This window comes from Chironomus tepperi, unplaced genomic scaffold (assembly GCF_022539635.2).
Source record: "Chironomus tepperi strain 1889 unplaced genomic scaffold, CSIRO-AGI_Ctep_v1 contig_483, whole genome shotgun sequence".
NCBI classification, from domain to species: Eukaryota; Metazoa; Arthropoda; class Insecta; order Diptera; family Chironomidae; genus Chironomus; species Chironomus tepperi.
In genome coordinates, this window is record NW_027226605.1 from 12,464 (window position 1) to 25,802 (window position 13,339).

Here is a 13,339-nt window from a genome sequence, read left to right on the forward strand (position 1 = left end):
ATGCCTGAAAAAATCACAAAATCATCGACAATTCATCAAGACTACGATGACGAGAGTGAAACATCAGAAGCACTAGATGAATATGAGGAATATGAAGAGAAGAATGACGATGATGATGTTGAAGAAAGTTGCGATGATTCAGGTGAAGAGTTAAAAGATATAGGCGAATTGCTAGGTTTTCGCGTGACAGGCGGAAAGGATTTTTTTATGCCAATAACAATTTTTCATGTATGTATGATATTTATGATTACTTCCTCTATCCGTACAATCATTCAATCTCTTGCATGTGAAACAGGTGAAGGAAAATAGTCGCGCTGAAAAAGCAAATTTAAAACTCGGCGATGCAATTTTATCAATCAATGGAAGAGACACGGAAGATATGACATTAGTTCAAGCAAATAGATATCTTGGTAAAGTCGCAGGTGGTGATGTAACGCTTCAAGTCGCAAAGTAATGATTTCAATTTTCAATTTCATATGCATGCATATCTACTTTATATATATATATATCTTATGTATGCATACATACTTATGATTTATATGTGAACTAATTTGCAATTCAATTTTTGCTACCATTTTGCTTTTTTTCCTTTCTACGTCTCTCGTTATTCCATGTGTAGATTTGATGCAAACGAAGATGATGAAGATGTGCAAACGATTGAAGAGGTTGTGCTCGAAGGTTTGTGTTTGAATTTGTAAGATTGATGGAATTGATTCAATGGGTGGAAAATTATTGGGTAAATTGGTATTTTTTATGGGATTCATAGTGTTTGAATCAGAGTTACAAAGCAGGGACCTGTCACAGGCAAAAAGTACAATTTCTCGATAACTTATATGATTTTGGAGGAATAACCTTACAAATTATTAAGAAATTGTACGGTTTTTGCCTGTGATAAGTGCCTGTTCTGCAACTATGGTTTGAATGAACAGGATAGATGTTGGATTCTTTGAGTAAGTCATCTATGCATGTGGGTATTTGATGCCATAAAATCTACTCACTCAAATGAGCAAACTCATGGTATACCCATCAATAAATATAATTGAGCATGCTATGCTCGATTTCGTTAGGGATACATTCATGAGCATGTTCCTTATTTGTTTGGGTTAGTGCATACTAAGTAGGTTTAGAATTAAAGATCATTATAGTAATACTGCTGTGTTAGGAAATTAAGTACTAGACCACTTAAACTATTCTGCATTTTGGTCAACTCAACAAAAGAAATCTGCTGACTTATTTCGTTTAGAGGACAGAGGAGGTGCAAGCGATATATTATGATAATTCTTTTGTTCATTCTTCGTTAGTTTGTGATATAATAAGGGACCGTTCACTTATTACATATTGCGAAAATTGACCCCTCCCCCTTCACCTTCCTTTCCCTTTACCCTCCTCTCCTTTTGCCCTTCTCTTCGTTCACACAATATCTCCTTCCTAACAATATCTCCAAGGAAAGATCTTTATGAAGTATAACAACATCTCAACTCCTCCTCCCCTCTCTCCACTTCCTAAGAGCGTAACGTAATAAGTGAACCATCCTGATCCAGCAACAGATCACAAAAGTCACATTTTTCTCTCACATGTATATGATTCCAATTAAAATACAAATCGATAATCCCGTGTATATACATTTTATAAAAAGGATTTAGTTTAACCTGAATGAAATACATCCTTAAAAGCAGTCCTCGAAGTCGACTCAACTCAAGTCTACTTTTCAATACAAAATCCAAGTCGACTTCCAGCTCTGCCCTAAAGAATAGAAAAGCTAAGTTGAATGAGATCACAAAATGGAATAAATCATATCCAGCATAAAGCTATGATTGCATCAATTTAACAAAAATGTTTTCTTTGTCAGCACTTGAACCAGCAACTTAATTACCATTTTCCATCAAAATCTTATTCCATTATCTTACAAAAAGTTCACAATTTCATCTCCAAAAAAAAGTCCACAATTTCCTCACTTGAAAAATTCATTCATTCCAATTTTATATTTAAGGTCCCGTAAGTCTTCAACAAAAGCTTCGTCAAATGCAACAACAACTATTATCAACGATGACAGATATTCCGCCACAAATACAATCAAAGCTTGCAATGGTTACGACAGCATTAGAGCAATTTATGACAATGGATCCGGATACACTTGAATCATCATGGAATCATCAAAATGATGAGAATGTGAATGAAAAAACATCATCAATGGAACGTGAAGCATCGTATGAGAATGAGAAGCAATTTTCAACAATTGAGGAAGAGGAGGTGGATGAGGATGAGATGGATAAGAACTTTGAGCACATTGAAATGGATGAGAATTTGTCAAGTACACGCGAGACTTCATATTCTTTTGAAGATTTAGCTGTTGATGATGATGATAGAAAGCAACATGAAAATGGCAATGACGATGATGATGAGGATGATTATGAGAATTGTGAAGATGAGTCCATTTGTGAGTCCATAAAGTCAGAAGAAATGATAAAGCTTGATGAGGAGAAGCGAAAGAAAAATGAAAAGATTCAAACTTTACAAAAGTCGTGGCAAAAGTTATGCGAAAATCAAAAGACCATCCACAAGTAAGTTCCTTAATTTATTCAGTTTTTGCTTTTTTTTGGTGGCAAGACACAAGTGATAAGGATGATGTGTAAATGTTGACCTACATTGACTGAAAAAAGTTATTCCTTAGTTTTATTTTGAAATGGGATGTAAGCAGCACCAAACAGTGATAAAATTTAATCTTACCATTTATAATGGAATTTATTGTTCGAGCCTTTCTGACAGTAAAATTAAAGTTTTTTTTGATCTTTTCTTCTCCTTTTTCTTCTTCTTTACTGCTTCCGACATTTATTCTCTCTAGTGGAACATAAATGTTAAGGAAGTTAAAGAACTAGTAAATGAAAATAATATTTTCAAGATGTGCAGAAGTTTTTGAGATTTATTGGATTGTTGCATAACCTTGACCTAGTTTACTTATGTTAGGGATCAACTATTACATATGTAGAAGGTTCAAAAAAATTTGATTTTTTTTGGTTCCTCAATTCCTAGTCTGGCTTCTTCTGGTGTCTATAGAACTGAATTTTCAGGGAATTTTTATATTCAGGACATTTTTCTAAGTTTGATGGATTTGAGAAAATCTCATAGCTGTCGATTAAGGTTTCCCGAAGTCTCGGTCTTGACAAATTCTCGAGATTGAGACCTCGAGATTGAGATTTGATAAACTTCGATAAATTTAATTTGTTCTAAAAATAACAAGATCCTGACAGTTTTAAGCTTAAGCTCGAAGCAATGTCGTGACAGGGACAATAAATTTCTGGGAAAGTCTTATCAGAAGGCTAAAAAGTCTTTCCTAAAAAGTTTAAAAGGAAAGCTTACTAAAAAGAAGAATAGATTGACTCCTAAATCTTCATGAATACACTTCTGGTTTTGAGGTCACTCGTTAATCGATCCAAAGTCTAACACCAGGTAGGAGTGGTTCTGACAAGGACAGTCCGGATTTAAACAGTACTGTGACAGTCCGAATTCGGTATCAAGTCAAAGTCACGTTGTATATTGAATCAAATAACCGAGTTGGGGGCAACCTGTGTACCGCCAAAAATTTGTGTGTAGATTGATCAAGGTTTATCACCAAGGTGTACCACGAAATATATGAGGTTGAACACTACTGGATTAATCGATTAGTGCTATCAAATTTTCATCATATTTAGTGCCACACGCAGCTACAGATCCAAGGTGTTTTCGTAATTTATGAACATAACCGCTCATCTATTAATATACTTGAATTTACATTAAAATTTATCATTGAAACCATCCTTAATCTTGCCTATCCCGTCATAAACTCAATTCATACCCCAAAAATAGAAACATTTCAAATAATTTTCGCAGCAAAAATTTCAAACCACAAAATTTAAAAGAGATAGCAAAAAAAGAAATTATTTTCAGGAAATTTCTCATTTGAAAAGTGGTTGAGAAGCTTTAACAAAATTGATGCCCTCGTTGCGGTTTATTTTTATTGATTTTTTTTTCTAGTGAATTTCACATAAATTTACTCGTTCATCCTCTTCATGTTTATTTTGAACGGATAGGAAAGAAAAAATTCAATTAAATAAGAAAATTTATGCTTAACAATTTATTTTAGAATATTGAAAAGGAAGGAAAGAGTAGAAAGTTTTGTAAGATGGGAGATAAAATGAAAGTTCAGGAAAGGAGAAAAGTTTTATTGGGGAATCTGCTTAGAAAAGGGTTTACTGAGTTGTATTAAGGTGAAAACTAATTGATTTTTTTGAAATTTAAAAATTTTGGAATTTTTTTTTAATTTAAAATTTTAAATTTTTTTATTTTTTAATTTAAAAAATTAAATTTTTTGAATAAATTAAAAATTGAAACTACCTATTTCCGAAATTTAAAATTTTAAAACCAAAACTTTTTTAAAAAAATTATATTTACTTTTAAATTTATTATTCTAAACATTTCTAAACTCGACAATTAAAATTAAAATTTTCTGTTAATTCATAGTTTTTACAATTAAATTTTTCTAAATTCAAAATTTATTGAAAATTTCAAAATTCAGCAGAATTAAAAATAGTTTAAAATTTCAAAAAAATTTAAAAAATATTTCGAATTCAAAATTTCTAAATTCAAGTTTTTTCAAACAAGTTCTGAATTCAAAGTTCCGAATTTTAAAAGTTCAAAAACCCTTTAAATTCAATTTTTTTTTAAAAGATACAAATTCAAATTTTTTTAAAAAATAAAAAATAAACTTAAAGTTTAAATTCAAAATTTATTCTAAAATTTCTAAGTTTATTTTTTTTAAGTTTATTTTTTTTACAAATTTTAAAATTGAATTTTTTTAATTTTCTAAAATAAAAATTTTAAATTCCAAATTTAAATTTCAAATGTTAATTTTTCCAATTTAAAGTTTAATTTCAATTAAATATTTTTAAAGCTTTAATAATTCAAACAAAAAAAAATCTCAAATACTTTAATAAAATGAAATATTTCTTTCTCACATCTCTTATCACAGCAAAAGCAATCAAGCTGTTCACTTCCATCCATTTCAAATAAATTTTCATTCAATTGATCCCAATTCGTCTGAATTTCATTGAATAAATTTCTTGATATTTTAATTCCACCCACAAGTCAAGACGCTCAAAAAATACAAAAAATCACTCAACTTTCTCCTCACCATTCTTCTCATTTCAGACGCAGCAACTGCCATTTAGTGCCAAGTGTAGCTTTACTCCATAACAAGTAAGAATGCTATTGAAAATTTTCATTTTTTTGAGATTTTTTCACTCTTTTCTTATTTTAGGATTAATCAACTCAACGAGTCGAAAGTCATTTCATTTTATGAGCGAAAGAGAAGTCCTTAAAAATTGATTCAGCCTTTCTTTTTTTTTTGTTAATTCTTTTTTGTAAAAATAATTTTTTTTTTCAAAAATTTCTTTTTTTTTTTTCAATTTTTTATGATATGGAAATAAAATGTCTTATACATTATGAATTTATGTATTTTTTTCAATTTCAAAAAGCTTTGCAATTTTTTTGTGTCTTCTTGTTGTTCACTTTTATCTTTTTTTATGGCACAAAGTTATTTAATTTAATGTGTACATCTACCCACATTAAAGAACACTCTAAAAATCCACATTATTTTTAAACTTGAATGAATGTCTTTTTAGTGTGTGCTTGTTACTTTTTTTTTCATTCTTTGCTTCTTTTTCTACATTTTACAAACTTTGAGAGATGTAGTGGGAGCTTTGAAATGTTTCTTGTTGAGGATGTTTTGACTGAAATGTTGGTTTGTCTAAGCATCAGTAGGATAGTAAGGGAATCATCATTTTAGATTTAGATTAGGGATTTAGATTTAGATTAAGCCAAAAATTGAGGGGTATCAGGGGGGATGGGAGGATAATGTAGAATAGAATAAAGATTAGGCTCCGTAGGTAACGAAAAGGCACTGTGATCTACGATCTGTTGTACAAATCAATTGTTTTCCATGACTTCCCTCAGATGACGCCTAAAACTGTTTCTATCGCTGCCTTTTGTCTAACAATTACCAATACCAAGTACAACATTGTCTTTATCAACAGTTTCCTTCCAGGAGATCCTGTAATACTCGAGTGTCATATATGGCTTCGCAATGAGGCTTCTTTGTCTCCACTGAAGCTCTGTTATTAACTCCAAGTGGAATCCGCTTTCATGTGGATTCGTAGATGAAATGATTGCAGCAAATTAAAGCAGTTCATCCATGATCTCTCCTAGAAAGCATCTGAAGTTGTATCTTTTGCTGACTACTTCAAATACCATTAAAATGCATTTAAACCTCGAGTATGAAAGACACACAGTGTAAATATGGCAAAAAAGTCAGGTCACAAATTACCATGTATAAAATTGGCTTAAACCTAGCCTCAGGCTAGATAATCTTCTGCCTAAAACCAGATTTTCCCCTTTTTATCACCCTATGACTTCCTAGAAATGCGCCTAATCCTTTTCAATGCCCCAAAACTTCTCTAATACTTTCCCTTCTATTCTTCTAGTTGCTCTAGTTTGAATGAAAAGAAAATGAATATAAAAGCAAACCAGTATTTTGAAACACATTAGATGCTTTCATACATAATTTTTATTATAATTGCGAATGGGTTTTAACTAATGAGAAAAAATAATTCTTGTTTTCAACCGCAAATTATAATGAAGAAGTTTTCAAATTAAAGATAAAAGGATATATTTTTGCTCTGTGTCTTTTGTTTGATAGTTGAAGGATGTGTGAGAAACAGCATTGATGTATTGTCGTTTTGTGGATAAAGTAAGAAAGTAGAGAAATAGAGAGTCTGGGTTGAATGAATTTAGGAGCTTTCTATAAAGGTACACGGTGGGAAAGGTGTCGGGGAATAGTCCCGAGTGGACAAAAATACGTTAGAATTTGTCATCAACTGACATCAATTTGCTATCAACTAGTTCTTACGTATTTTCGTGCAATCGGGAATGTTTTCAGACCAGCATGACTAATTTGTGGAATTAGATTTTATGCAAATCCGAGCATCATTTCCTGGCCACCATTTACCAAATTTTTTAAGTAGTGCCTAAATTTTGTAGCTTTACATTGTTTGCCTACATTCGTCTAACTTCTGATCCAAAGCAAGCCAAAAACAACAACATAATTGAAGCCCCCCTAATAAACATCTTCATAAATTCTCAGTTTTATTTCTTTATTCAAAACAATAGACACAAATAAATTTTATTACACACAATAAATCCATAACATCCAGTGTCATTCTCACAAATATTTGCTGTGGTTCTTCTAATTTTTTTGTAAAATATTTCATATCCACCTCATCCCGCACCTTTGATGAACACAAAAAATTCAAATTCTTAGTCTAACAAATTCCCGACTTTACTTTTCAGCTTACATATCATTTGGCTGCCGACATCCCTTTTTTACCGTAGCTTTTTTTTGTCATAGAATTCAATGTGTTTGTGAGAAAATCTTTTGTTGACAAATATGTCTACAAAAACGAATTTGTCGTCTGCATTCCATAAATGTTTTTTGCTTCTTCTTCTTGCCTTCTTTTCTCTTATATCCTTGTTCTTTCATTCATTCTCACAAATATAAAATTGTATGTATGAATGTATTTTCCTATTTATTGTATGGGATGTATGACATAAACATAAAAAACGAGTCTATTGCTTGTTCATGTCTAGAATGTTGGAAATAGAAAAAAATACAAATTTGTGTGATTTTGGTTGAGTTGAGTGGCAGTCACTTTGGGAATGTCAAGTGATGGACTTTAATTATTTTAATTTAAGATGTTCGATGGACAGTTGTGGCATTTGATGGAGTTTGGGGTAGCATTGGGCAGAATATATTCGAATATTTGCCAATCCCTAGTTTGAAGGTATTCGTCTTCTCCTTTGCTGGCCATATACAGATCAATTGTGATCCATAGTCAACCTTGGTCCTCATTGTTACTTCCAGTCCGACTCTCTCCCTGATTATTTTAGCTTTTATTTGAAGATCGTGGTTTGCTAGCCCAACGTACCCTGTGTTAACCAGAGCCTCGTTTGACTCCACCTCACTATGTGGCAGGAATTGACGGTCTCCACCGCGAGAAGGTGAGGTTGGTATATGATTGAGTTAAACTACGAGCTGCTTAAAGTCACATATATTCGCATTGATCTCCTTTAGGAGGCCAGGAATGAGATATTTATAAATGAGCCCTACTGGTTTTGGTGTCATAAGATATATGCACTGAGGCACATGATGCCTAAAAACGAATTGATTCAGGCTTGAAAGCAAAAATACATTAGTGGTGATTCACACTAACTAAGTGGTAATTAAAGTTAAGCACTTGATGTTGGTAATTGGCAAAGGTCAACCAGCAATAGAGCCGTCGTTTTAGACGTCAACTGAGAGAGGCAATGGATCATAAATGATCTGTATGGACAACGAAGTAAGAAAGTAAGTATTTAATGGGTTTAAATCGTCTTATTTCTAAGTTTGGTCATATTTTATCCAGTCCTTAAAATTCTCAAAAATGTACATATTTTGTATGAATTGCAAAAATTTATAGGAGGAGGGCTAGAAGAGTTCAATCTCCAGCACCTCCTTCACCATACGCCTCTGGACAGTTCTCACTATGTTCATCACAAAAAATGCGTCTTATTCCATCCGATCAACCCCTATTGACCTTTCAACATCAAAATCCTACCTAAGCTATGCTAAACAGCAAAAGTGCCATCACTTCTATTGCCATGTATGTATTCTACAGCCATTTATGCTACTGTTTGCTTATAATAGAATGAAAAAAACTTCTTTGTATGTTTTTGTTCTGCCTTTTGCTGAAAAAAAGTCAAAAAAATCGGTGGTAGTGAAAAACAAAATACGAATACATAAAACAGCAATAGTTGTGCTTTTCTTTCAATTTTTTTCAGGACATAAAAAAAAAGTCCTCGACAACAAAATAGGAAATTCATTTCATTTTTTACGAAGAAAGTTCTAAGCTCATAACAATCTCATATCTCCTTAATTCCGCATGAAAATTATTGAGCATGAAATTTTAATGTTATGAAAATATTCAGCCACGTTGTTTATCTATTGGATAAGGATATTAAAGCTAAGTATAATCCAATACTATTCATTGATATGGATATAAATTTTAAGTAAATCTTATTATATTGCACTAAATGTAATAAAGATAAATCTTATCACATTTGAGTATAGTCCATATGAAAATATTTTCGATAAGGATTATAAATAGTGTTTGAGAGAGATATTCAGGTGTTAATGAATAATTGAAGTATATGTGGTGAATATACATAGAATGTAAAAGATGATGATAATAGGATTGAATGTTAAATTTTTTAGGAACGATTCTCGAGACTGAGACCAAGACTTCCGTATCTTTGCTGAATTCTCTTGTAGTCTCGGCCTTTGTCTCAGTCTTAATCTCGTTCCGGTCACATTCTCGAAAATTAGTAGAAACCGAATTTTCAAGATACTCTAGCTTAGGGTGAATTAGGGTGTCGGGACACAACAGCAAGGGAGAAAAGTACAGCGGTGTCACGACAAAAAATACAGAGATGATCGTGATTTTGCACTGATTTTAACAGCCTAGGAAGGTATCCTGAGCTGTAAACTTGACATGTCTTGAAAATGTCTAGTTAATAACTCGGATTATGTATAAGTTTTTCTTTAGAACGTTCCGTAAATTTTGTCATAAGTTGGCCATTGGTTTAGTTATTTACTAGGCAGTATGTCAAGTTTTCTTTCTGAGTAGGTGTCTTATGTAGTTTCTTTTAGATCCACTATAGCTCTATTGTAAGTAAGCTCTTGTTTAGTCTACTTGTCTAGTTTTTTTTTAGGTTTAATGACCAAATGTCAAAAATTTGCAACCTATTCAAGCAATATTTGTTGCGATTTGTTAGTTTGAGGATACCAGATGATACAAAAGTGCAATTTAGACAAAGATAGTGCCTAGCTAGTTCATTTTTAAACATAATTACCGGTTGAACAAAGGCAGAAATTTATAATATGGCTTTGACAAGAAATGCTTTGAACAGGTAGTTCCTTAGGCAAATGATCCTAGGATACAACAAAGTACCTACTCAAGGGCACTCAAAAGGTTGAAGAGAGCAATGTCAAACATTCATATGATGTTTGTTCATCTTCAAGTGATATTATAACAATTCCAAATTACATACAAATTCAGCATACCTCACACACGTTATTAATTTCACATAAAATTTCCATATTTTCCTTAATTTTTCACTCCTCGAAGTTAATTTCATTTTCCTTCCAACTTAATCCACTTTGTATTAAATACTTGCAAAAACTTTTACCCAAGAAATTGAAAAATTCAATTTGCTTAAATTTCCACCTTCAAAACAAGACGATGTAAAAAGGAAAGAATGTTACCAGCAACTGAAATTGCTCCTTTTAATCTTCCACATCCACTTCTTCATCATCATAATCGCTATGTAATATGCAAATTACTTCTTATATTGCTACATTCTGAATTGAATTTTATACATCCTCACATTCATCTACATGAATTTATTCATATGTAAATTTATATGATTTTTTTTTGTTGGATATTTAAAACTTTTTCATCACCTTAGTGCTCCCGTTTTTATTGCCTTTGCTTCTTTCCAACATACTCTACTCTCTTTGAATAATCTCATAAATTTTCGACAAAATTATTTTCTGTTCCTTTGTGCTCTCTTTATCATTGTAATCTACCGCATTTGTATTATGTATAATTTTTATATTTTACTTATAAATTCTCAATCTTTTTAATGTATTTATTTTGGCGGTTGAGGGGTGACGCTTTAACTTCGGTTTGGGTTCTTTTTGTCAGTTTGTCTGAAGTTGATGTCAATATTATTTGAATATTCATTGGATGTCCAATTTAAATTGGTTTTAAAACATTTTGCTTTTTTTACATCATTTATACTCTTAATTGTACTTTAAACCTTAGTAAAGTGATGCAATCTGTATGCCAATGCACACTAGTCACGGTCAAGTCTTGCCATCAAGATATGTGCCGTGAAAAATAATATATTGTCCATCTCTGCCTCAGTATATTTATAAATTAGTGTAAAATCAAAGATAAGGATGCAGAACAATAAAAAAAGAGGGATGTAGGACACTTGCATATGTATCAGTGGGCATATGTACCAGTGGGCAAATTTACAGTGGGATTTTGTCGGTAACCCATAAAAGAGAGCAGTAGAAGCAGTTGTTATCGCTTGAAAGGTTCGAGCAGCACAGGTAGTTGCCATGGTGCCGAAATATCGGTAGAACGAAAGTTTTGGACTGAATTTTTGTGACGAAAAATAAATGTCTTTTACAGTGAAAAGGCGAGAAAGGCGCTTACTTCGTTGGCCGTACAGATCAGTTGTGATCTATGGTCTCGGATAGGTGTCGATTATCGCTGGCAACTGCTTGCCAATTCCCTATTCTAAGTGCAATACTGTTTCTTTCAACAGCTAACATCTGGCAATCGAATATTTGTTCGCAAATCCATTTCGTATCTTGGATAGCTGAATATTGCACTTTTAGTTCTGAAGCTTAATTCCTAAAGCTAACACCAAGGCATTGATACACATTTCATCCGGATGAAAGGATTCTTCATCTCCATACAAAAATTTCATCCGGATAAAAGCGGATGAAGAGTGTCAATGCCTTGGCTAACACCCTCTTGGTAATGAAAGCGTCGAAACATTTCAGCTAATTTATTAACTCTTATAGATATCGCCGCAAGTTTGGATCAATCCTTGGGTCCGGTCTGCACATTTTCAATACCAAGTATGCATCTCAATCGAATTTTAAAGCTGAATTACAGCTTATTTCCTCGAAAATTAAATTTTTTCATGAATTATGTTACATTATGTAACGAAATGCGCTTCTACACTCCATCCACAATATCCAACCACCCTTAAAAATTTTAAACATACATCCATTCACCAAAAAAAAAAAAAATAATATTTTTCCTCATAAGTGAAAATTAATAAATGTCATATATGAGTGGCTTTTTTTTATATTGAAGAAGACGAAGTAAAAAATTTCATTAAAAATTTTTCTGCAGATAAAGCAAAAGCATTCAATAGTTGCGGCATGGTAAAAAAAGAGAGGAATTCCATTCAATCTGAGGTACCTGCTTTTTACAAGTATAAAGGCAAGGATGGATATATATAAAAAAAATTCTGAATTTCATATAAATTATCTCTCTTTTCATTTTCATCTCGTATCACATCCCCCAAACCCCATCCAACCTATCTCGTATCTCCGGTGTATGTAGATTCAACCACACTCAAGTTGCTGGATTTTTTTTAGTACAAAAGAATTTTTTTTTGCTACTTGGCAATAAATGTAATTCAATGGTCTATCCATAGGCTGAACTTTCTCATTTATCGTGCTTTTGTGGAAAGAATGAAAGGGAACAAAAATTGTGTTTAAGGTATATTGAAGATGCTAAGCATGAATTACGGTGTACGATAAAAAAAAGATATTAATTTATTGAATCAATAAAAAGAATTCCTTTGAAAAATATATTTTTTAGTGGATCGATAGGATTCTTTTTGAAGGAATTGACTGTGGGGTTAGATCAGTGATGTCCAAACTGTGTGTTGTGGAACATTAATATGACGTAGGACCAACTCATGTGTACCACAAAAAAAAATTAAAATAGTCCAAAAAAGTTTTACCTAATATATTTATGTGTCGTGTACTCAAAAAGTGTCAAGGCTCAAAAAAGTTTTGGCAATACTGGAATACTTAGAAGGATACATACATGGCAGGAGTATAAGGATTAGGATATTTTTCATGAAAACCCTAACCCGTAGAATTTAATCCGAAATGAGAAGGAAATAGAGGGGAGGGGGAGATAAAGACGATAGCCAACATACCTTACCATTTCATACTTTGTTCGAAACATTGAATTTGCGAGCATTTTTGAGTAAATCTTAAATTTGGGTTTGACATACAACACCAGCCTCCCTGCACCCTCCAATCTTCCAGAATACGCCCCTGATATATGGGTACAGAACTGAAGCTAAGAGGAAGATTTAGTGATCTAGATCAGTAGTGAACAACCTTTTATCTGTCGCGACACATCTTGGTGATCAGCCTCGACCAAAATCGCATACGGTAAACGGCTCATGGAACTTCCATAAATTTATGGCCAAGCGCTAGTGTGCCGTAGCATAAAGCTGTATGCACAGGTTATCAACCACTGATCAAAATGGATTCTGTTTGATAAGATCTGTCCAAACTCAAAATTTCAATGTTATTAAGTCACATTCAAGTCCTTTGTAGAAAAATAATAAATTTAAAAAAAATTAATAAATTTTATTTCATTCTTTA

General features: G+C 32.3%; 1 protein-coding gene across 1 annotated transcript; it reads left to right on the plus strand.

The window, feature by feature from the left end:
* On the plus strand, positions 1 to 5,354 carry LOC139099718 (PDZ and LIM domain protein 1-like). The gene is made up of 6 exons (XM_070652226.1): positions 1 to 228; positions 296 to 450; positions 620 to 678; positions 1,991 to 2,561; positions 5,185 to 5,232; positions 5,294 to 5,354. Exons 1-6 carry the CDS (start codon positions 1 to 3, stop codon positions 5,352 to 5,354), a joined length of 1,122 nt encoding a protein of 373 aa, XP_070508327.1.
* The last annotated feature ends 7,985 nt before the right edge of the window (positions 5,355 to 13,339 follow it).

What these genes read in the sequence shown, in the direction of transcription:
- LOC139099718 (XM_070652226.1), top strand. Translation starts at nt 1, where the DNA reads ATGCCTGAAAAAATCACAAAATCATCGACAATTCATCAAGACTACGAT. An exon ending in GTAACGCTTCAAGTCGCAAA is followed by an intron (nt 451 to 619) that starts GTAATGATTTCA and finishes TTCCATGTGTAG; the next exon opens with ATTTGATGCAAACGAAGATG. An exon ending in TGAAGAGGTTGTGCTCGAAG is followed by an intron (nt 679 to 1,990) that starts GTTTGTGTTTGA and finishes TTTATATTTAAG; the next exon opens with GTCCCGTAAGTCTTCAACAA.